At 35.5% G+C, this 24678-nt stretch overlaps 2 protein-coding genes across 2 annotated transcripts; both read left to right on the top strand.

Annotated features, from left to right (window-relative positions):
• The first annotated feature begins 1845 nt into the window (after nucleotides 1-1845).
• LOC137826270 (BAG family molecular chaperone regulator 2-like) lies at nucleotides 1846-3108 on the top strand. The gene is made up of 2 exons (XM_068632174.1): nucleotides 1846-2274; nucleotides 2685-3108. The coding sequence occupies exons 1-2, from the start codon at nucleotides 2028-2030 to the stop codon at nucleotides 2888-2890; spliced, it is 453 nt and encodes a 150-aa protein (XP_068488275.1). The 5' UTR covers nucleotides 1846-2027; the 3' UTR covers nucleotides 2891-3108.
• A 16186-nt stretch (nucleotides 3109-19294) lies between these two features.
• Nucleotides 19295-23848, top strand: LOC137825161 (uncharacterized). The gene is made up of 5 exons (XM_068630835.1): nucleotides 19295-20463; nucleotides 20590-21351; nucleotides 21676-22233; nucleotides 23035-23357; nucleotides 23628-23848. Exons 1-5 carry the CDS (start codon nucleotides 19295-19297, stop codon nucleotides 23846-23848), a joined length of 3033 nt encoding a protein of 1010 aa, XP_068486936.1.
• The last annotated feature ends 830 nt before the right edge of the window (nucleotides 23849-24678 follow it).

Genomic DNA, 24678 nt, shown 5'->3' with positions numbered 1-24678 from the left:
GTGTGTACTGGACAGAGCACTCAGGGCTTAGTGCTCGGTGGTCGGATCTCAGTGCATGGTACATGCAGGTCAGCTCGGGTGTTGGGTCAGTAAAGTGGGTCATGAGTTTGGCTTAGTTTTATTGGTAAGCCCGTTGTGGCATAATTAAAATAACATTTTTATACGTTAGTATAAGGCTGTTAGTAAAGCGTATTTTTGAACCTAGGGGTATGTATAGTACATGTGGTGCCTAGATCAAGTAAATATTTCTTTTAACTTAAGTACGTGTGTTTTAGGGCACATAGTGGTTAAGTTGCATGCATGACAAAAGATAACGTTGCACCATGAGTAGGGTGCCCACGTAAGCAGAATCATCCCCTAATATTAGCACATAAGTTGGTGCCCTGATGGCACAGGTGGTTATTCTGTTATTATTTCATGCTCTCCTTAATTAGAGATAAGATTTTTTTTTTTGTAGCACCTTGGGAGAAGGCGCCCATAAACAGAATGTTTTCCTATTGAGTATGCTTTCAGTTGAGATTAGATTCTCATGAGAGAAAGTTGTTACAAGAGATAAGCTATAAAAGGCTTGAGACCCCAAGTAAAGGTACGTTGTTTCTGAGACTGAAACTGAATACTTCTTGATTTTTAGTAAGCCCTTTACTGACTTGATCATTGGAGTGCAATCAATAGGTAGGGTCCCCTCTGTTTCAGCAGAGCTACATTTTAGAGCTACAAGAGATAGGATAGATTCCTAAAGAGACAAATAGAGCTAAAGTTTGTCAACAGGCGAGCAAGTCAACCGACGAGAAAAATATATATATTCAAGTGATACGATGCAAACTTAGTCTATATGCGTACTGTTTGATTTTATAAGCATATTATATAATCATATAAGCGTTTTATCAAACATAAGAAAAGATTATCGAGTGTTGTATCATTTAACAGAAGAAATACTTACGTCTTGCATGTTGTTGAAACCATTCGTATTACAAATGATGAATGATTCATGTTTTATGTTTTGTGGTTTTCCAATACTTAATAAAAATTATACGGTGTTGAATTTTTTCTTAATAAAACTTATAATCTTGGATTGTACTTATCGTAGGATCATCATTTATCATCTATCATACAAAAACGAAACATTTGCATCATCTGCTTTTTCTTATTTTCATCTAACAATTATGCATAAATTCAAACCATTAACATTGGTTTGTTATCGACTACAATACTAACTAAATAGAAAATGTCATATTGTTATATGTTTTAAAAATTGAGGGATTTATTGAATATTTTATTAATAATTAAACCGAATAAAATAAAATAAAATTAATAAGGTAATTAAACTTGAAATAAAATTTATAAACATAAAAAAATAAAAACAATCAATTTTGAACGTAATTAAATTAATAATAATACAGTAGGTTATTAATTTTAATGATAACTGTACTTCACGATCATTAATTTTTTTATTTGTTTTCATGTGTTTTTTTTTCAATTTTTTACCCGTTCATCATATGTCCATTATCTAGCTTTAATTAGAGAAAAGAAACATGAAAAGAAGTTGAAAGAAATAAATTAAAAAAATTCATAAGTTATTACATTTATTTATTGTGGTAATTGAGATTCAATATCTTTGTATCTGAGGTGTGGGTGATAGATTAGAGGAATCCCGGTTCTTAGAACTATCATTTTCCTTGAACAAAAATATCGATTTCAATTTAAAAGTAGAAGGAAGCAAGTAGCTATTGAAATGTGTTGAGTTTGGCCCACTAATCAAGCTAGCGTGTTCTTAGGTACCTACCACCCATGTGCCACAGTGATTCACAAAATCAGCAGAAAAACCGATGCCTCTGTTGTCTTCCACATGTTCCAAACTCATTGGCTTTTCCCTTCTCTTAAGTCTTGCTTTTTAGCAACACAAGGCCAACTTATATTTTATTCATGCTTTTCTTCGTCCATATGCACGCTTTCTAGTATTATATAACTGCCCCAACTGCTTCAACTCCTCTTACTACTCTTTCAGCTCTTCCAACAAATTAAGCAAGATGATTAAGTTGAGGTTAATGAGGTTCAGCCGAATCAGCTCAAAGCTTGGAAATGGGAACAAAGCAACACCACCCAGAGAAAAAGATTGCAGAGGCACTGCTGAAATCCAATGGGAACTTAGGCCTGGTGGCATGCTTGTTCAGAAGAGAGAGAGTAACATAAGTGCAGGGGAGGGATTCATCACAATTACGGTGTCAACTGTTTCACAGTCACACGAAATTTCTATTGAGGCCACATCGACTTTTGGTATGTCTATTCCACCACACTCCTTTCTCCTATTCGCTCTAGATTTTACTAAAAATTAGGTTCAAGATGTACACAATGATGCTTAACATCAGTTTTATATATTCTGACATAAAATTATTATTTTATTATAACACAATGTTTTATTTCAAAAAAATAATTATAGAATGATTATTTTTTAATATTAAAGTGTTAAAAGGAACTTTATTCATGGCTTAAATAGTAAAAGCTAGGGATGAGTTGTGAAATATATTCTGATATTTGTTACTACCTGTATATTTGAGTCCTGGATAGGGGAATATATGTATTGAAGAATTCATGCATATTATTTAGGAGATAAGACCCAATAAATGTTTGTTTTCTTTCTTAGCTGGTCCATATTAGAAAAGTTGAGAAGAAGTAAAAATTTGCAGGAGAGTTGAAAATGATCCTGTCAGTGGTCACAAGTTTTGAGCCCCGAGAGCAAAGGCTTCTCTTCAAGGGAAAAGAGAGAGATGACGATGAATATCTACATATGGTTGGGGTTAGAGAGAAGGACAAGGTTGTTCTATTGGAGGATCCAGCTATAAAGGAGAAAAAAATGATTATCACCAATCCAACTCCTACCATCACTGTATGACTAATTAACCAAACTCGATCGTTAATATTAATTAGTGATAATTAACCTCAAACTAAAGTCTGATACAGTTTAATGTAGTAAGGCACGCGTGTTTTTCGCACTTTTACATTAGAGTATAAGAGCTTAATTATGTTCTTATGTGCTGTTTGGAGCCTTTTCGCTCAATTAAAAATGTGTTAGTTGATGAAATGCCAAGTCATTATGCGTAGTTTAGTTAATGATTCCTTCTCTTATTTAACAATTTTCTTGTTATGATGCTTTCTATCCTATCTTCAAATGTATAAACCCACGCGTGCACGCCGGAAAAAAGTAGATAAACAATGATAAAGCTAAAGAGGGAAGCTTTGGCAAGGTTGGGACAATTTTTCAGAAAATATGCAAGATTGAGTTTAAAAGTTCAATTTGTCGGGGGAAGTGTAATTTAGTTAACACTCATATTTTTAATTTATTCCTATAATTGCTTTGATTTTATGAAAATTTATGGTATAACAAAAAATGAATAACCTATTATAATTTTAATATATATACTAAATAATATATATATATATATATACACACACACAATTGAGTATATATAACTAGAATTTAATTTTATTAGGTATATATATTGAGTAGGATTATTATATATAATTAATTTTATTATAGTAATAGAGGTAAAGGATTTTGCAGATAATGAATGGGTTGAGATCTTAAAGCAATCTGCATCTCTTGAAACGCGAATGTTAGTTAAAATCTCGAAAATAAATTTTTAAATGAAAATTCTGACAAGTATTGAGAAGAGTTGGAATTTATATTTATGTATGGTCTTAGTTTTAGTACTATTAATATTAATGATAATAATGACGAAGGTTTGTGGTCAGGCACAGATGAGGCCCCAGCACAGATGGGGTCCTGTTTTCATGGGAAGCAAAATCAATGGAATTTTGGATCTTGTTGGCTAGAAGAATCATTTTATTTGTTCTGTTCAATGATCTGTTTGCTTCCAGAGAACCAGAAAATCTCTTGAAATCTGAAATATTTTTCGAATGAATGCAGTTGATAAGAATTAGATTTATATCAAGCAACGATTATGGATAGACTTTTGTTATTTTCTCTTAAATTGAACCACGGTATTCATTATATACTACTGTTGAATGACTTGTTTAATATCATATACATAAATATTATATTTCATTTATATATATAAATGTTTTACATAAAAATTACCTAAGACTATTAAGAAGTTTGTTTAGTTTTATATTTCTAAAATTCACTTTGGATATTAATATTTAATTTTTTTTTATTAATTTCTTTCATTCAAAATTTTGTAATCAATTGTTTTTTTCTAAATAAATGTTATATTTCATTAAAATGGTAGAGTGAACATAAGAGGAACTACAATCAATGTCATAGAGGTCATCACAAAATAACGATGCCTTGGCCAGTGTCAATTTAGGAGAGCAATCTTATGAACAAGAAGATTAGCTTGCTTCCTTACTAAACACACCAAGAGTTTTGGACCAAAAAAAGAGACAATTTATAAGAAGTATACATGACGGGCTCTTTTGCAGCACCACCAAAATAAGATTGACAATTTAGCCTTATTGACGAAGAACATAACACAACCTCGTTAACAAGATATGCAAAGGCATAATTTTCAATCAATTCTTGTGACTTTATGTGAAATATGTAATATGTCTAGTCATGCTACATATGAGTGTACACATTTTCAAGGTATGGACAACTCAAATATTGATAATGTCAAAGTTTTTAGTGCACAACAACAAAATGGGTTTCCTCCGTCTCATCAATATCAAGTTGTTGAGTTTTCAACCAACAAGCATCATACTCATTAGATAGATCGTCCTAAAATGAAGTGGGGCTCTAGTTGCACCAAAATACGAGCCTCCAAACAAATGATTTCAACCCCAATTTTCACAAAATCATGCCACCTATTATGAAAGATTCTAGTTAAGGGATCAATAACAATGAATGTGGCTCGAAGGATCCATGAAGATTAGGCCTTCATTGACTTTAACGGGTCTAAGCTACTAGGCCCAATAATGATCCACGAAAATTGGTCCAAACATGACCTACGAAAATTTGCCCAAAATATAAGTCTAGAATAAAAGTTTACACTATTTTCTACAATCATTTTAAGAAAAAGAAAAAAAATTTTAAAAGTGGATGCTCTAATTAAATTTCTATCTTCTTCAATCTTCTCTGCCCAAAATTGTGGTGGCTTGATGGTCCTCCATTATACCCTACCTTTTGAGAATGATATTGTTCTTGCCGGTTGACTCGCTTCGCCGGTTGACTCCAACAGCTGCTTGGCCCTTCGATCTTGTCCGTGAATCGTACCTTCTTGATCAAGAAACCTCTCACCTACAAAAACAAAGGGGCGCCCTAGCGTCCATTTGCACTCCGACGCTCAAGTCAGTATTAGGGCAAAGAAACACCAAGTGTGTATATTAGCTTCAGTCTTAGAAACTGCGTACCTTACTAGGGTTCTTGGCACCCTTTATATAGGTTGAAACTAGGGTTTACCTTTGTGTTGTTACCTTGGTCTAGGGTTCCTTGGAGAATGTCCTTGCGTAGCTATTCACAGGATCTTAGCGTATCTGGCGCATGAACTTCCCTTAACTAGAGTGCAATGAAAGACAGAGTGGCCGCTTGGGTACCAACTTGTGCACCTAATCTCTAGTGCCATCTGCTTCGTGGGTGCCCTAAGTATTCACGTGCATGCATGCAACTTTCCCTAGAAACCCCAACCCTAATGGGCCTTAACGCCTCCCAGGATTATTCACACGTGCTGCGCCATCATGCGTCATACACACCACGTGCATGGATCCCTCGTGACTTAGGCTTCCCACATATCTCATGTCTTTAACTGTTAACTTATCGTAACTCTAGGGCCCACCTTACATGGCCCTCTACAACGTTCAGACGACCGATGTTCGATCTTCTCCCTCTATTGGCGAGGTCCGATATCGATCTCCAACATCAGGGCTTAGGATACCAATATCAAAGACTAACCAATCCCCTGGTAGGTGCGTCTGGACCCACCTCACGTGCCCCCTTCCATTGCCAAGCATCGGTGCGCGATGTTTGAGGTCAGTCTCTAAGTCGATGACCGAGGACTGGTCGGGAAAAATATATCCTCAAATTTGAATGATGCTCAAAGGTTGCCACCTTTTATTTTATTTTTTTCCCCAGGATCATGGATCCATATGTACAAAACAACAAGCATTATTAAAATACAAATGTATGTAAAGAAAATACCAAAATAATATGGCCCTTATTTTAGGTGAAAAACTTGAGCCTTCTTTTGAAATTATTTTTATTTACTTTGTGTTTTCCATTTTCTAAATTAGGCAATTTCTTCACAAAATGTAAATTTTGAATTTTCTATAAAGATAAATTATTACCTTCTTCAAAAGAGTGCAAAAACATGCATATTTTATTGGAAATCCTATCTCTAGATTCTTCTTTTGTATTTCTTATTTTTTTTTTTTTTTTTTTTCTTTTTTCAAAATTTTCTTTCATTTTTATTTCATCCTCTTTCAATTGTTGCGGTGTTAGAGGAATTAAAATTATTTTTCTTCCTTGGTAGGTGAAAGATATGTTGTTGATGTAGCCATCGTGTCCAATTTTATGATCCTATTGACATGACCTTCAAATTATAATGTGTCCAACTTTCATAGGTATAATATCACACAATAATTTTTCAAAATATTTTCCTATGAAAATATGTACATTTATTTGTTCCTTCACTACTATTCCACCATCATTATTAATCCACTCAAGTTTATAAGGTTTTGGATGGGGTTTAGTAATTAGGACTAACTTTTCCATCAACCTAGAATTGCAACAGTTGCAACAAGATCCACTATCAACAATCACTGAACAAATATTTTGAAAGATTATAGCGTGTGTGCAAAAGATTTTCTTGATGTGACTATTTTAGTTCAACTGGTTGGTTTGGAAGAAGTCTTCTCACCAATAACAACTCTCCCTCACGAGGATATGTTTCCTCTTCGGTCACTAGAACTTTATCTTCACTGGGTGAAGATGTCAATTCATCCTGACTTTCAATGTCTCGGTCTTTTGAAATCATAATTCTTTTGTTAGAACACTCAGAAGCTAAGTGCCTTCTTTCAAGAACACGAAAGCATTTAATGTCTCTAGCTCTAGTTTCATTGGAGGAACTTTCTTTATTTTTTTTTTCTTTTTCTATTTCTCTTTCCCTTTCCCATTCCCTACCTTTTCCTCTAGGATCATTATACCCATATTGGGATAGGTAATCCCCCCTCTTATTATACTCTCTCCTGGAATAGGATGTGTTAGGATAGTCTCTCCTAAAGGTAGACCTTTTCTTGATTTGTTGTTCTACCCTAACACATAATTAAACCAAATCATTTAAATGGAATAGTTCAACCCTATCCGAATTTCTAGGTTATGGTCACTCTAAAACCTAACAAAGGTAACATTTTGGTTTTCCTTGATACTAGCCCTCAACATTAATAATTCCATTTTCTGCCTATACTCATCGATAATTTTATCCTTTTTTGAAGTCTTTGAAGGTGATATATGCACTCCCTTTCATAATAAGATGGTATATGTGATGTGAATGTAACTACAAGAATACATGATTCTTTGACATTCTTAGGAGCAACTTGAGCTGGTCATAAATGGCACCTTACTTTAGAATTGGATCAATGTTCTAATTCAAGAACTCACCAAGACTTAGCACCAACCAAGACTCATATGGAAGTCCATATATTGTCAAATGGAATCAAAACACAAGGAATGAAGAACAAGAATTAAAAACTGGACAGAATTGAAAAGCTAGCTACTGAACCGAAAAGAAACAAAGAACAAAGCTGGAAATGCAAATGTAAACGGTAGAAAATGAAGGAAAACACTAGGAATTAAAACTACCGAATGGAAAATTGAAGAAAAGGAAGAAGAACACTTATAAGAAGATGCTTGCTGGATTTTGAGAATTGGAAGAAGCCATTCACGCCACTTGGCACCTTGATCCAAGATAAGTGATGGAGTGCCGCCACTTGAAGCTCACCATAGCTCACAAGATAAGGCAAAGGAAGAAGAAGACTCTAGACTCACAATTTCTCTCCAAATTTGAGTATAGTCTCTCTACTATAAAATTCCAATCTCCAAAATACAAAGAGAAGCACCTTATTTATAGCCTATGAGGTGCTGAAAATGCAAGCTAAATGACACCTAAATGTAATGAAATTCGGCGCCAATCTAGACAATGAAGGAAGTGTGACTTTCCTTCCTAGTTTGGCACCTCCTAATCTCCTATCCACACTCCCCCTAGACTACCTTACTACTTACACCTCTTTATTACATCCGCACCCCTATTCTACAAAAGAAATAAGAAGAGTCATCTTATTATACTCTTGTCCCAAAGCTCTTGCCATGCTCCTAGTAATTCGTTGGGCTTGGACCCCTTGTTGGGCTTGGACCCCTTGTTGGGCTTGGGCTTCATGGGCTTGAGCATCCTCTACTTGGTTTCCATCAATATGGCATCACTTAAAGGAATATTTTAGTTCATTCAAATATCTAACCTGAACCAAAAGGTATTTCATTAAACTAGTCCACCAATACACTTGACGTAAGCACCCTTCAAAAGTTAGCAGAAGACTCAAAAGAACTTCAAACTTTTCCCCAAGATTCAAAAGAGAAACTTGAGAGGTACCCACTTCTGAGAACGCATCCATGGTGGAGAACCTAGGAGAAGAATACTCCCATTTTTAAGTGACTTTGAAAAACAAGAAGACAAGCTTTTATGCAAGTTCAATTCACAAGGAGGGGGGTAGGCTTCTATTTATAATAGGAGAGGTTCAAAAGTCTTCATGCACTTGGGAACATCAGACTAATTGTGCAAAGGGTAGATGCACTTGTATTTTCGTCACTCCATGAAAAACAAGTCTCACAGTGCTCAATTCTTTGATTTTTCAAGTGTTTTTAAGCTCCAATGCTCCTCCATTTGTTGCTTGGTCATGTGGCCATGTAGGTGAACATGTAAACTCTCTTCTTGCCTCTCCAATTAGGATTTTTGACTTCCCTAGTGGAGAGGGTTGTAGCTTGACTTCCAATTGGGCTTTAGGTTCTCCAAATCAAGGCATATTCAAGCCCAAATTGGTCCAAATTATGCCCACTTATGTATCTATTTTTTTAGACAAAAAATTATTTCCTAAACATTTTTAGGAGACTAAGAAAATGGAAAAAAAATTAATATTCTTCTCTTAATTGTTGGTTATTTCCTTTGTGAGGCTTTAACTTCTTCGTTCTTCTTAGTAAAAAATGTGGTGGCTGAATGATTTTTCATCAATGTTGCTCGTTGATGAGCATATATTTATTCACACTCACTAGCCTTATTCATAGATTATTGGACTATAATAATAAATAAATCCATTGTTTTAATTAATATTCTTGTAATTGAGTTTATTTGGGTCTTAACTATTATTATTGTTAATTTTGTGTTTTTAAAGTAAATTATCTGAAGGAAGCATCTACCTTTGTGAATGGGCCAAATATGCAAAAGTCCAAGTTGCTTCTTGAATCAAAACAGAAAACAAATTCTGAAGAGAAGAAAGAGAAAATAAAAGCTACAAGATCCCAGAAACAGAATTGGAAGCAAATCTTCTGCAAAATAAAAAGAATTTTGGAAAGTGGAAACTGTTTACAAAATCTAAACTGCAATATTTTCCCAAGATCCTTGGATCAGAAAAGTCTATAAAAGGACACAAGCATCAAGGAGAAAAGAGAGAGTTTCATAGGGTTTTCTTAGTTTATTTTTTGCTTAGTAATTCTTTTGTTTTGCCTCCGCATGGAAGGCTAAATCTTTTTGGTTAATTCCTTTGTAATTTCCCATTGAGTTATGAGGTTTTGTTCAATAAAAGTTTCGATTTTTAAGTCTATATAACAGTTGTTTTTATTGTCTAATCTCCTGGAAAATTAGTTTTTGTGAGAGGTTGTACTTGAACGCTTGATTGAGATTCTTCCTTGTCTTAAACATTGGTTTCTTAGTTAGTTCGCATCGTTATAAAAAAATCTAATATTTAGGATATCTCTTATCTTTATTTTATTTTGATTTTCTTTCTTTATATCTTTTATCTTTATTTTGTTTTGATTTATTTTTATTTTATTTTATCTCATATATCTTTTATCTTTATTTTTTGTTTTGATTTGTTTTAATTTTATTCCTTTATATCTTTTATCTTTATCTTATTTTGCATTTATTTTATATCTTTTCTGTTTTTAGTTATTTCTTTTATTTTGTTTTGTCATCTTTATTTATTTCTATTTTCCTTTTTGTTTACTGTTTTTATTTTCTATATTTTATTTATTTCTTTATTTATTTTCACATAATTTTTTTTTCTTTAACTATTTTTTTAAGCATTAAGTGTAGCATTTGCATTAGGTTTTTTTTAGGATCTTGCATTTAGGGTAAACATTTCAATTGCTACTCTTTGATTTTTTAATATTGAAAGCAATTCAGGGAAGACTCTGGCTAGGATAGACTTGGTTTCTAAGTTTGTCCACTTGTTACTCACCTCTCTTTCCTGGGAGTTTACTTGGTTTGCTTTTCAATTTAAAAAAAAAGAGTTTGCTCTAAGGCGTCTAATAGGTGTTGGTGTCCATAATATACATCCCCTGTTTTCAATTCTAAAATGGAACGAAAATTAGCTGAAGAAATTTACAATTATGATATTTATTATGAGCCATATTTGCAGCAACCTTCACAGTTTTATGAGCAACCTCTATAACAATGTGAACCATATTTTCAACAACCTCAGCATTTTAGTCCATATTGTCAGCAGTTATATGAGCAACCTCAGCAACAACCATATTATCAACAATACTATTTTGATGAAAGTCAAACACCTTTTCAACCATTTTTGCAAACTGATAATATTCCTCATTATCTTGAAGAGCCATCTTTAGAGGAGCTGGTGAGACAATTAATGGTAAATACAATGAAATCTCAGCAAAGCATAGATGTTACTCTATCAAAATTAGAAGAGAAAGCTGGTCAATTTGCTAGACAATTTGTAGATATTTCTAAGCAAAGTTTGAATTCACATCATGATCCTAATTTAGATATAGAAAATCTTTCCAACTTTGATACAATTTATACTTGTGATCCTGATATATGTGTTGAGATTAATTTTGCCATGCCTCTAGTTTCCATTTCATTTGCAGGAATAAAACCTTATCCAGACACTCCTGAAGTGCATATGACTGCTGAAGACACAAAGGATTTTGATGATACATGTGCAGTATGTTTTGTAATGAACAAATGCATATCCTCTGATGATATAATTTGCAGTGTAGACACTGTTGATTTGCAGGTTGTTAGGAACTCTGAACCATTACCAACTAATGTCCAACCTCCACTGATGGAGGAAAAATCATTGCTTAATCAAGAGGCATTAGACTCTATGACACCTGCTGATAAAAGTCATTTTGTGCATCATATAAACACTGAGGATGAAAATGTGCTTGAGCTTCTAGGAGATTTTAACTTCTCCAATCTAGTTGAATGTACAGAGGATGAGATAAATGAGTTCTTAGAATGCACTAACCCTTGTGATGCATGTCTTGATACAGAAGTTGTTGATGTTCTTATACTTGTTGAATCTACTGAAAAAGATTGCGCACTAGCAGATGGCTTTGACATAGTTTTGGAGGTAATACAAGAAGAGGAAGAACATATGTTACCCATCCTTCAAGTAGGCACTGCTAGTGGAGAAGAAGATGATGTTATTCTTCCATCCTTAAAGCTTCAAAGAGTACAACCTCCACTATTTAAGGTGAAACACATATCACTCATTCCATCATCTCCACTGGCTACACCTTCTATCATAATTGGAACGTTTGAAAGCAACCTTTACCAGCCACCACCACCTCCTAACTTACATTTCATCCCATCTCCCACCCCAACTAGACCGTCTACCCTAGCTAGACTGTATAGCCTTAAACCACCACCCTTAGACAATCCCCAAACAGTTAACCATATCAGATCGTCTATGATGAATAAATTTTTGTCTTCCATCTATACTCTAGAAAGTACCATCATCCATTCATGGAAGAAACTGTACCATTTCACACGCCCTCCAGACCTACCCCAATTTCATCCACTATTTCAAGGCTTCTTCATCATAATATTTTTGTTACATAGTTTACCAAGGTACTGCATGCTTTGGTTAGACGCTCCAACTGATAGTGTTTCTACACCACCATGGATGAAAAGTGTATTGTAGAGGGGATGGTTGAAACAGCTGCAACTGCCACTTCCCTCAAGCTGATGAGGGAGTACTTCTTCTCGCACTTTTATCGTACACATTTATTTATTGATTTTACATTGAGGACAATGTGTGATTTAAGTGTGGGGGAGGAGAATCATAGTTTAGGATTTACCTTTTGTTGATTTATTTTTGTGTTTTTTGTTTTTCTTTTATTTATTTGAATTTCTTTTTGCTTCTATTAAAATAAATAAGTTTTGTCTAATGGCTGACATGTTTTATAATTCTTGAAAATCTTGGTTTCTTGATATTTTTTGTTTGGATTTTCTTAAAAATTGATAAATAAGTAGTTATGAGAAATTTTGGGTTGAATCTTTTGATAGAATGTCCCTAGTGAGTTTTGAGCCTTAATTGATATATCATTTAATACTCTTTTTAGTGTGTTTTCACTCATGTTTGCTTATACTCTAGAACTTAGCTTGATTATTTGTTTTACAATTGTGATTTACGTGCATGAACTGATATGATAGAGGCATTCTTTGTTTAAATTAACCCACTAGCCATATAAGCCTACCTTTATGATAATCCATTTGTTAGCCCTTTGAGCCTATAGCCTTTTTCTTATTTTTAACCCTCATTACAAGCCTCAAAACAGAAAAAACCATGTTTGTCCCTACCTTAGAAGATGAAAGAGCTTTGAAATCATTTGGGAATAGGTTTTTGAATAAGTGTGGGGGTGTATGTCATTTTCATAGTTTACCTCTTCAGTTTTAAAGAAAAAAGAAAAGAAAAAAAGGGATAGAAAAAAAAAGAGAATACAACAAGAAAAAGAAAGCAAAGCAAAATAAATAAAATAAGAGTGAATCCTCTAATACATTGGATTGACTCTCTACTATATGAAAAAATTTATATCTTGAAATAAAAAGAGGAGTTGAATTGTCATAATACTTACACTTGTTTTAAGACCTACCCACCATTGCTCCTTTGTTTTTCTATGGTTTTTAAGCCTAATTTCCCCCTTTTACCTACCTTTACCTTAGCCTAATTACATCCCTTATGAAGACCTCTTGATCTTTGATTGCATGTTTTTTCGATTGTTATGAATATTAGAGTCTTGCTAAGCATATGGTAGTGTTTGTCAGCATGGGTGCTGAGTGTAAATACAAATCCTAAACACTTGAGAGTAGGAGAGTGTCCAGTGAAGTTTTGTCAATTTTGATTCAACCTTTGATTTCAATTACCTACTTTATATTAAAATATAGGAATCTCCATTCACATTTTTCTTGATTCCTTGATTTCTTGAAATTATATCATGTCTTTCATTATGAATTCTTAGAATTTTCTATTTGTTATTTGCACTGTTTTCTTTTCTTTTTAAACCTTAGAGTGTTTTGCCCGGGAGTGCAAAAGGATAAGTGTGGGGGTATTTGATGAGCATATATTTATTCACACTCACTAGCCTTATTCATAGATTATTGGACTATAATAATAAATAAATCCATTGTTTTAATTAATATTCTTGTAATTGGGTTTATTTGGGCCTTAACTATTATTATTGTTAATTTTGTGTTTTTAGAGTAAATTATCCGGAGGAAGCATCTACCTTTGTGAATGGGCCAAATATGCAAAAGTCCAAGTTGCTTCTTGAATCAAAACAGAAAACAAATTCTGAGGAGAAGAAAGAGAAAATAAAAGCTACAAGATCCCAGAAACAGAATTGGAAGCAAATCTTCTGCAAAATAAAAAGAATTATGGAAAGTGGAAACTGTTTACAAAATCTAAACTGCAATATTTTCCCAAGATCCTTGGAGCAGAAAAGTCTATAAAAGGACACAAGCATCAAGGAGAAAAGAGAGAGTTTCATAGGGTTTTCTTAGTTTATTTTCTTCTTAGTAATTCTTTTGTTTTGCCTCCACATGGAAGGCTAAATCTTTTTGGTTGATTCCTTTGTAATTTCCCATTGAGTTTTGAGGTTTTGTTCAATAAAAGTTTCGATTTTTAAGTTTATATAGCATTTGTTTTTATTGTCTAATCTCCTGGAAAACTAGTTTTTGTGAGAGGTTGTACTTGAACGCATGATTGAGAGTCTTCCTTGTCTTAAACTTTGGTTTCTTAGTTAGTTCGCATCGTTCTAATTTATTTCTTGGGCGCATGATTCGAGAGAGAGGAGGTAAGCATTCCCATGGAGTATACGCATGGAACAAAGTGGGTATTGATTAAACCAGTAGACACATGTTTTACTGGTGAGTTTCAGTTGAATTAGATTGGCGCATGTTCAATCTGGTTTAACTCTGTTGGAGGATTGAGAAAAGATTAATCTTTAGAAAACCTGTGAAGAATTAAATGGTGGAAGAACTTGGGATCAACCGCTCTTTATTTGTTATTTCAAATCTCTTTTGTATTTTCTGCACAACTATTTCAACCCCTTATTTTTATCTTTATTGTTATTGCTAACTTTTATTGCTTGCAGATAGATTTTAAACCCTAATCAACTGATTTTACTATTGGATTCGTTGGGAGACGACTTGGGGACATTTGTCCACAATTATACTATCATCTCTCTAGTGTTAGACAAGTCTACGCTAGAATCATATTAATTTGACAGCAAAACGACAGCTATCACTCGTCCCTAAAAGTTAAGTGTAGTTAGGGACACCTTTCTTTCTCCATCAATATGGTGGCTAACAAAGAGTTGCTTTACCTTCATCTCCAGTCTGAAAATTCTTCTACATAATCTCTTCCAAAATATGGAGGAAGGTCTACCCTTGGTTCTCTAGGGAAAGGTTCATATCTACACCTATGATAATCTCTTAGGTGAGGTGGGAAATATTGTTCATTATAATATGGACTATACCACCCCTCAGTTTGCTCTCTAGAGTTAGGACTCCTTCTTCTTCTAGGCCTAGGTTCCTCTTCTTCATATTCCCTGCCCTTATTTTGATTAAGGGTCATTTGTGCAAATATTTCCCTCATATCATCCCTTAGATCTTTCCTCAGTTTATTTTTACTTTCTTTATTTTTTCTATGTTTTTCTCAAACATCTTACCTCCTATCTCCACCCAAATTGAAGGTAACCGTCCAGCCACACACAACCTCAAAATAAGGAGGATGAGGACCCAAAGTTTGTTTATAGGCTAACTTGGAAATACGAGCCTTATTGGGATTTTTGTTTATCTCTTTTAGGCCCAATAAAGAGGAAAACTCTAGGATGAAGGAAAATATAAAAATATTCAAAAAGACCTTCAAACATCAACTAGAGCATTGATCAGAAGAATTCAGAAAAAGTGGAACTCAATAAAGAATGGAAGAGAGAAACTATTCTATATTTTTAGGCCTTGATCTAGTTGTAAATAATTAAAATAGGATTTATTTTCTTGTAAATAATTTGAGACTAAATATTTGATAGAGATCAAATAAGAGAGGATTTTACTAATGGAGGAAGAGGTCATTCACCCAAACATTTGAAGTTCTTCCTTCTAGTCTTCTAAAAAATTAAAGAAGAATTTAAATAAAGAGAGGACCAAGCCTAAAGCCAAAAGAAGACTACAAGCTTTCAAGAATGGGCTTCAATTAATATCTCTCTTTACAGTTTTTTTTGTATAAATTTGTAAATAATATAGAATAGTGTTTAGGTAGGTGCTAAGAGGTAAACCTAAAGATACCTCTTGTGTAAAGCATCTTTAGATATTAGCTTTAGAAAAATCTAGAAAGGTATCCCTTCCTTCACCACTTTAGGCACTAGAAGTGAAAGAGTTGCAAGGTAACCTTGGTTAGCTTCCTTTGTAAGCTTCTTGTACACTCATGACCGGTCCTTCTCCTATAAAAGGAGGGCTTGAGTCTTTCTAATACAGATTTGATATTTTGAGTAAAGAAATTCTCCCAAATTGGTGAGTGATTGAGAGACTTGTGTCTTCTCTTCTTCTAGTCTCATATTGAGTGCATCTTGGAAGCTCAAGTGGCGGCATCTACACTCATCTTGGAGCCTTACATCCTTCAAGTGGCGTGTTTATCTCCAAGAACTCCAACCACATAAGTTCCCTATTTCATTTCATCTTCTTCATCCATTTTCCCTTCATTCCAAATTACCCATTTTTGTTCTACTTGTTTGTTTTCACTTTCAATCGGTGCAATCTCTTCCTTATGATGTCCTCTTTCATTTGCTGCACTTATATTCAATTTTAATCGGTGCAAATTGGTTGTTTTTGTTGCTTTTGTCACGTCCTCCATGGGTATAATTTCTATATGTTGTGTTCTTGAGTTTTTATCCATAGGTTTGTTGTTCAAAATGGGTTTCTATGTGAGTTTGACTTGGTTCTTGTGTTCTTGATTAAGTTCTTGAATGGGTAAAGAATCTTGATCCAATTCTAAAGGTGCCTAATAATATTCAAACTCAAGTTGAATCCATAACATGTCCTTAGAATATCCCTATCATGTTATTGGAATCATATCAATATTGGACCAAGTAGCATAGATTTTTGGGCTTGTATTTGGACCAACAGTAGAATAGGTCTAGTTAAGTTAAGGTTACCATTGGCCTTAATATGAAACAAAAATTACCTTGGCAAGGAGCACATGGATGTTCACATGGCAGCCTAGAAGTGGAGAGGATTTAGCATGGAAGGTGTTAACTACATGTGGAAAACATGAGTCCCTATTACACCTTCTCATTGGAGAGTTTATTTTTGAATTTTCAGATTTTGGTTCCAAAATTTTCATCCCCTTACACTATAAATTGTTGAAGATGGGAAGCTTTGATGTTTCAAATCCTCATGAAGCCTGAAGTTGTGTTGTGTTTTAGGTTTGGGTTTAGTTAAGGGGTTTTGATGGAGATCAAGGCCAAGGACAAATAGAAGCCAATCAACAAGGACAAGAAGAGGAAGAGGACCAAGAGGTAGATGTGCAAGACGTCATTCATCCTCCTCAAAGGCTTACAAGAAGCATGTTCAAGGCCTAGGAAATAATGGACAATTGTTTTCTTTATTTGTAATATCTTTGGTAGATGGTGCTTAAGAGGGAAACATAAGAAACCTCTTTTGTAAAAAGCATCCTTAGTTGTAGTTTAGAAATATTAGAAGCTTAGGGGGGTGTGAACTTAGTAAGGGATGTTAGGGGGGAGTGTAGATATGAGTTAGGAGGTGCCAAACTAGGAAGGAAAGTCACACTTCCTTCATGCACAAGTTGGCGCCGAAAGTTGCATGTCATTAGGGGCACATTTGCATTTGATTAGCTTTGCATTTCAGCACCTTATAGGCTATAAATAGAGGTGCTTGGCTTGTACAAATCAGATTTGGAAATTGTAGTAAGAAAACTCTACTCAATTTGAGAGAGAAATTGGAAGAGCTTTGGTGCCTTCATCAAGTCTTATCTTGGGTGTCTATGGTGAACCTCAAGTGGCGGCAACTCACTAATCTTGGAGTATCCACACTCTAAGTGGCGTGATCACTCACCTCTCCTTCCATCTCCATAAGTTTTCAATTCTCAAGCTTTGTTTCTTCTTCATGTTCATGTTCTAGTTTACTTGTTCTTTAAATTCTGTTCGGTACCTTGCTGTAGTTGCAATTTCTGTCCGGTAATTTCCCTTCATTGGCTGTATTCAATTGTGTTTTCTTCCATTCTTGTTGTTTGATTCAATTTGACAATACATGGACTTCCATGTGAGGTTTGGTTCGGTGCAAAGTCTTGGTGAGTTCTTGAATTAGAACATTGATCCAATTCTAATTAAAGTGCCAATTCATGACCAACTCAAGTTGTTCCTAAGAATGTCAAAGAATCATGTATTCTTGCTATTGCATTCACATCATGTGGTATCTAGAGTTTAGGTTTTGTGTTGCTTAATTTTTGAGTTGTGTTGCACTTTATTTTCAAGAGCTCTTTATTTCAAGTTGTTTATCATTCTGTTTTAGGCTTTATTTTGAGTTTCCTTGCTTTTTTCTTTTGTTACACCAAGTGTTTGTGAAAAGGATTATGGCACTCATTCTTCCTATGAGTTTGGCTGCTCTTTTGGAATGGCATTCTCCTTCCTTGAGCTGACCTTAAGCTTCCTTTCACTTGTTGTTATATCTTGTGATATGTCTTTTAATTTTGTAATCATGTGAAGTTTTGTCTTAGTCATGTTATTCCATGATTGTCATCACTTCTTGTAGTACTTTTATTGCTTTGTTTGTTTCTTGCTTTGGTTTACTTTCTGTTTCTGAGTTTATTGCTTGATCCTTTGTGCATTTTCATTTTTAGATTTGAGTTCATGCTTGTATTCTAGACCTATACAAGTTCCTCTACATAATTTCCATTATGTCTTTGCTAGTTCATCATACTGTTTTTCATTCCTAAATAGGTTACTCTGTTTTCTTACAAACGTGCTACTGTTTTCAATTTACTGCAATTAATTGGCTCACTGGAAATGTGTGAAAATTTGGATTTACATTCTTCAAAGTGTTACCAAACCATAGCAAAAAGAAGTACTCAAAAATTCCAAGTACACAAAAAATGATAAATAAAATACGAAAAGTGTACAATTCTGCCGAAAAAAATACGGTAATCTGGCAGCAATTTTGAAAAATTTATTTCTCTCATTTGGCTTACTGTTTTTACCTCATTCCAGTGCCATTATTGAGTTGAGACATTGAAGTTTCTGTGGTTAATTTTTCATATTCCAGTTCGCTTTCAATCAGTACAGTTAAATCTGTAAACATAGCACAGTTTGCATAAATTTTTTTTTTCCAGTAGCTTGTTTTTTATTTGTTTCTTAAATCTACTCTAGTACTTTTCTCTAGGACTCTTTTGGTGTTCCTTCTTTCTTCATTGAGTTCTTTATTTTCTTGCTTGTCTTTCATTCATTACTCTTTGAGTTTGTCTTACATATAGTATTCCTTTTGCAATTACCTTTCTTTGCTTATACCTTTTCTTGTTTGTCATTCTTTCTTCTTTGGTTTTGTGGTGAAGTACTTTCAAGATTGTGTGCTCTTGCTTTGGCATTTTTTACTTGAGGATTACTAAGGCCTTGAGATAAGCTTGGTGCAGAGAGCATTCTTTCTTTGAGAGTGAATTTTCAGTGACCACTTCACTTCGGTTCTGGTTTCCATTTCTTTTAGCTGACTTTCTTTCCTAACATTTGTTTGCTGTTTTGTGTTTGCTGTTTCTCTTTGATAAAATGGCTCCATATTCTAGTGAGGAATCTTGCAAGCAGAATTCACCTTCTAAAGCTTCTCTTCGTGGTGAATTACTAGAAGCTCAACACCATATTAGAAGATTGGAGGAAAGGTTGCAAAAACTGGACATGCAACAAGCTGGACCGTCTAATGCTCACCATACAGCGCACCATTCACATAGACATTCGTCTAGGGGTTCATCCAATGCCTTTGGCCGTGAAGAAGTGCGAAGAAGAAGGGAGCCAACTCATTCCTTTCATGGCTATGATCCTAGAGGGAGAGACCACCGTGACAATGGCTATTACCGAGAGGCTAAAGCTAGACTTCCCTTGGTCAAGCTTCCAAGCTTCAATGGAGATAGAGATCCTAACATCTATCTAGATTGGGAGGCAAAGTGTGAGCAGATTTTTGATCTACATGGGGTCCAAGATGAGCATAAGTATAAGTTAGCTACTTTAGAATTTTGTGATTATGCCATGCAATGGTGGCATGGACTTGTAAAGGACATTATGTTTCACAAGGGTCCTCCCGTGGACTCTTGGAACTCTCTTAAGTTTCAAATGCGCGCTAGATTTGTGCCGCCCCACTTTAGAAAAGACCTTATGTTGAAACTCCAACGGTTTCAACAAGGCACGCTAAGTGTGGACGCTTATTATAAAGAATTAGAAACGCTTTTGTGTAAGTTAGAAATACGTGAGGATGACTTAGCTTTGATTGCTAGGTTTGTTAGTGGGTTAAGGAAGGAAATCCAAGATATTGTGGAATTACAAGAGTATTCATCATTTGGGTCTTTAATTCATCTAGCAATGAAGGTGGAAGCCCAACTTGCTAAGAAGAACTCTTTTAAAAATCCCCCAAATGATGGTTACTACTCCAAATCTTGGAAGAACAAAAAGTCTTTTTCAAAATTTCCTTCCCAAGATTCTTCTTTCAAACCCAAGGAATCTAAGCCATCTACTTCTAGGCCTAAATCCCCAACAAAAACGTCTAATAAAAAATGCTTTAAATGTTTAGGATATGGTCATATAGCTGCGAATTGCCCCTCTACAAGAAGTATGTACATGCATGAAGGCATTGTAGTTAGTGAACATGATTTTGATTCTCCTAAACATGTTTCCTTTTCTAGGCAATCAAGTGGGGATGAAAGTGAGAGTCCACTAGAAGGTGATTTGTTAGTTGTGAGAAGACTCCTTGGCCAAGTTTCCCAACCTTTTGACGAAAGTCAAAGGGAAAATATTTTCCATACAAGGTGTCTTATTCAAAACAACATTTGCTATTTAATAGTGGATGGGGGTAGTTGTGCCAATGTGGCTAGTACAAGAGTGGTAGATAAGCTTGGCTTGCCTACTATCTCTCATACCAAGCCCTATAAGTTACAAAGGCTTAGTGAAGTGGGTGAAATAGTTGTGAATAGACAAGTCCTCATCCATTTCTCTATTGGCAAGTACAAAGATGAGGTCTTGTGTGATGTTGTGCCCATGGAAGCCACACATGTGCTTTTAGGAAGGTCTTGGCAATTTGATCGAAAAATTTTACATGATGGCTTTACAAACAAAATTTCTTTTGATTTCCATGGTCACAAGATTACTCTCAAATCTCTCTCACCTAGAGAAGTCCATGAGGACCAAATAGTCATGAAGAAAAAGAGGGAGAGTGAAAAAGAAAAAATTCCTAAGCCTACACTTCTTGTGTCTAGGCATGAGGTCCAAAGGGAAATAGTGTCTCACAATCCTATTTTCTTAGCTATCCTTAGACCTCTTAAGATAGAAACACTTGTTGATAGTCCTCATTGTTTGGAAGATTTGGTAAAGGAGTTTAATGATGTTTTTCAAGATCCTCCCAAAGGCCTTCCACCTTTGAGAGGGATTGAGCATCAAATTGATCTAATCCCGGGATCTTCTTTACCCAATCGTCCAACATATAGGACCAATCCAAGTGAAACCAAGGAAATTCGCCAACAAGTTGAAGCTTTAATAGAAAAAGGTTGGGTTCAAGATAGCATGAGCCCTTGTGCTATGCCTATCATCCTTGTACCTAAGAAAGATGGATCATGGAGGATGTGTTCGGATTGTAGGGCTATCAATAACATTAAAATTAAGTATAGGCATCCCATACCTAGACTTGATGATTTGTTGGATGAATTACATGGTTCCAAAAAATTTTCAAAGATTGATCTTAAAAGCGGCTACAATCAAATCCGTATCAAACCGGGTGATGAATGGAAGACGGCTTTTAAGACCAACTTTGGTCTATATGAGTGGTTAGTTATGCCTTTTGGCTTAACTAATGCGCCAAGCACTTTCATGCGCCTCATGCATCATGTGTTGAGACCTTTCATTGGTAAGTTTGTTGTTGTTTATTTTGATGATATTCTCATTTATAGCTTATCTTTGAAAGACCATAGAGTGCATGTTAGAGAAGTTTTAGAAACCCTTAGGAAGGAACAATTGTATGCTAATCTTGCTAAATGCATGTTTGCTCTTGACCATATAGAATTCCTAGGGTTTGTTGCAAGTAGCAAAGGGGTCCATGTGGACCAAGCTAAGGTGGTGGCCATTCAAAATTGGCCTACACCTTCAAACATGAATGAAGTCCGAAGTTTTCATGGACTTGCGTCTTTCTATAGACGCTTTGTACCTAACTTTGGTACAATAGTCGCACCTCTCAATGACATAGTGAAAAAGGATGTGGTTTTTCAATGGGGAGAAGCACAACAAAATGCTTTTGAGCTTTTAAAAGAAAAATTGACTAATGCTCCCATATTAGCCCTTCCTAATTTCACTAAGACCTTTGAGATAGAGTGTGACGCTTCCAACATAGGCATTGGGGCTGTCCTCCTTCAAGAGGGCCACCCCATAGCTTACTTTAGTGAGAAATTGAAAGGGAGTCATCTCAACTATTCCACTTATGATAAGGAGTTATATGCCCTTGTTAGAGCTTTGTATACTTGGCAACATTATCTTTTTCCTAAAGAGTTTGTGATCCATAGTGATCATGAATCTCTTAAATATTTGAAAAGCCAAAACAAGCTCAACAAAAGGCATGCTAAGTGGGTGGAATTCCTTGAGCAATTTCCTTATGTGATCAAGCACAAGCAAGGCAAAGTAAACATTGTGGCCGATGCACTTTCTCGAAGATATACTTTGCTCAATCTTTTAGGCTCTCAATTTCTTGGCTTTGATCACTTCAAGGATCTTTATCATGATGACCTTGATTTTTCTCAAATCTATCAAGAGTGTCTGAGGGGAGGACACAAAGATTTTTTTTTACAAGATGGATTTCTTTTTAAGTGAAAACGTCTTTGTGTTCCTCACGGATCTATTAGATTATCTCTTGTTAGAGAAGCACATGAGGGAGGCTTAATGGGTCACTTTGGGGTTGCTAAAACTTTGGATGTGTTGCATGATCATTTTTATTGGCCTCATATGCATAAACATGTTCATAGTTGGTGTGATAAATGCATAGCTTGCCGCAAGGCTAAATCTAAGATGCACCCCCATGGTTTATATACCCCCCTTCCTATCCCTTCAATGCCTTGGGTAGACATATCTATGGATTTCATCTTAGGCTTACCCAAGACATCAAAGGGAAAGGACTCCATTTTTGTGGTAGTGGATCGTTTTTCAAAGATGGCTCACTTTATTCCTTGCCACAAAGTGGATGATGCATGTCATATAGCAAACCTCTTCTTTCAAGAAGTGATTTGTTTGCATGGGATCCCTATAACTATTGTGTCTGATAGAGACCCAAAGTTCTTGAGCCACTTTTGGAAGACCTTGTGGGGCAAGCTTGGAACTAAGCTTTTATTTTCTACCACTTGCCACCCACAAACGGATGGTCAAACCAAGGTGGTCAATCGAACATTGGGCCAACTATTGAGATGCTTCATTTCCGGGAATCCTAGAGTGTGGGAGAATTTACTACCTCATGTTGAATTTGCCTATAACCGTGTAGTAAATTCTATCACCTCTCATTCTCCTTTTGAGGTTGTTTATGGGTTTAATCCCTTAACACCTCTTGATCTTCGTCCTATTCCGAATCTTGGAGATGTCTTGTGCAAAGATGGTGATGAAAAGGCTTCTTTTGTAAAAACTTTGCATAAAGACATCAAGATGAGAATTGAGAAGAAGGTTGGTAAGTATGCTGAACTTGCCAATAAGAGGAGAAAAGCATTGTTGTTTGATGAGGGAGAATGGGTTTGGCTTCACTTGAGGAAGGATCGTTTTCCTACTCAAAGGAAGTCCAAACTGATGCCTCGTGGCGATGGACCTTTCCAAGTCCTCAAGAGGATTAATGACAATGCTTATGAGTTAGATATGCCTGATACATTCTTAGGTAGTCATACTTTTAATGTCAGCGATGTAACTACTTTTTCTGTAGGTCTCCAGAATTCGTGGACGAATTCTCTCCAACTCGGGGAGTATGATGGAGATCAAGGCCAAGGACAAATAGAAGCCAACCAACAAGGACAAGAAGAGGAAGAGGACCAAGAGGTAGATGTGCAAGACGTCATTCATCCTCCTCAAAGGCTTACAAGAAGCATGTTCAAGGCCTAGGAAATAATGGACAATTGTTTTCTTTATTTGTAATATCTTTGGTAGATGGTGCTTAAGAGGGAAACATAAGAAACCTCTTTTGTAAAAAGCATCCTTAGTTGTAGTTTAGAAATATTAGAAGCTTAGGGGGGTGTGAACTTAGTAAGGGATGCTAGGGGGGAGTGTAGATATGAGTTAGGAGGTGCCAAACTAGGAAGGAAAGTCACACTTCCTTCATGCACAAGTTGGCGCCGAAAGTTGCATGTCATTAGGGGCACATTTGCATTTGATTAGCTTTGCATTAAGGTCACCCCTTGCGCAGTAGCACTCCCAAGCAGGAGGACTCACACGAAGAAACGCCCCCATATGGGGCCATGGCGCTGTGAGGCCTTCCACGTGTACAGCAGCCAGGTCAGAATAGAAACGCCATTTAGCCAGGTACTAGGTAATTAAAGTCATTTAATACAGTTTCTGTTTCGAGCGTTTAAGGTACTATAAAGGCTCCCGAGCGTTTTTAACGTCTTAAATGCGCTAATTAAATGCGCTACGTTTTATGATTAAAGGCGCTTTAAGGCGCTTTAAATGCTAGGGTAGTATAAATAGCGCCTGAGATGTTGGGAACGGGGTTCGGACTTTTGGCAAATTTTCCAGAAACTCTCTAGTTGCTTGCTCGAGCCTTGAGGTTACGGACAAGGGACTGGGGAAAGATCTTTGCCAGAACGAGAAAATACACACTAGAAATAGTTTCCTTTTTACCACCTTCAGAGTGCCATAGGCGGTGCTCCGATACGGAGGTGCATAGTTTTTGGTGTTTCTTGCTGGCTAACTTGAGCGTCAGAGTGCAAACGGCC

Source organism: Phaseolus vulgaris, chromosome 8 (assembly GCF_000499845.2).
Source record: "Phaseolus vulgaris cultivar G19833 chromosome 8, P. vulgaris v2.0, whole genome shotgun sequence".
Classification (NCBI taxonomy): Eukaryota; Viridiplantae; Streptophyta; class Magnoliopsida; order Fabales; family Fabaceae; genus Phaseolus; species Phaseolus vulgaris.
Note: the sequence above shows the minus strand (reverse complement) of the source record. Positions and strands in the feature narration are given on the sequence as shown.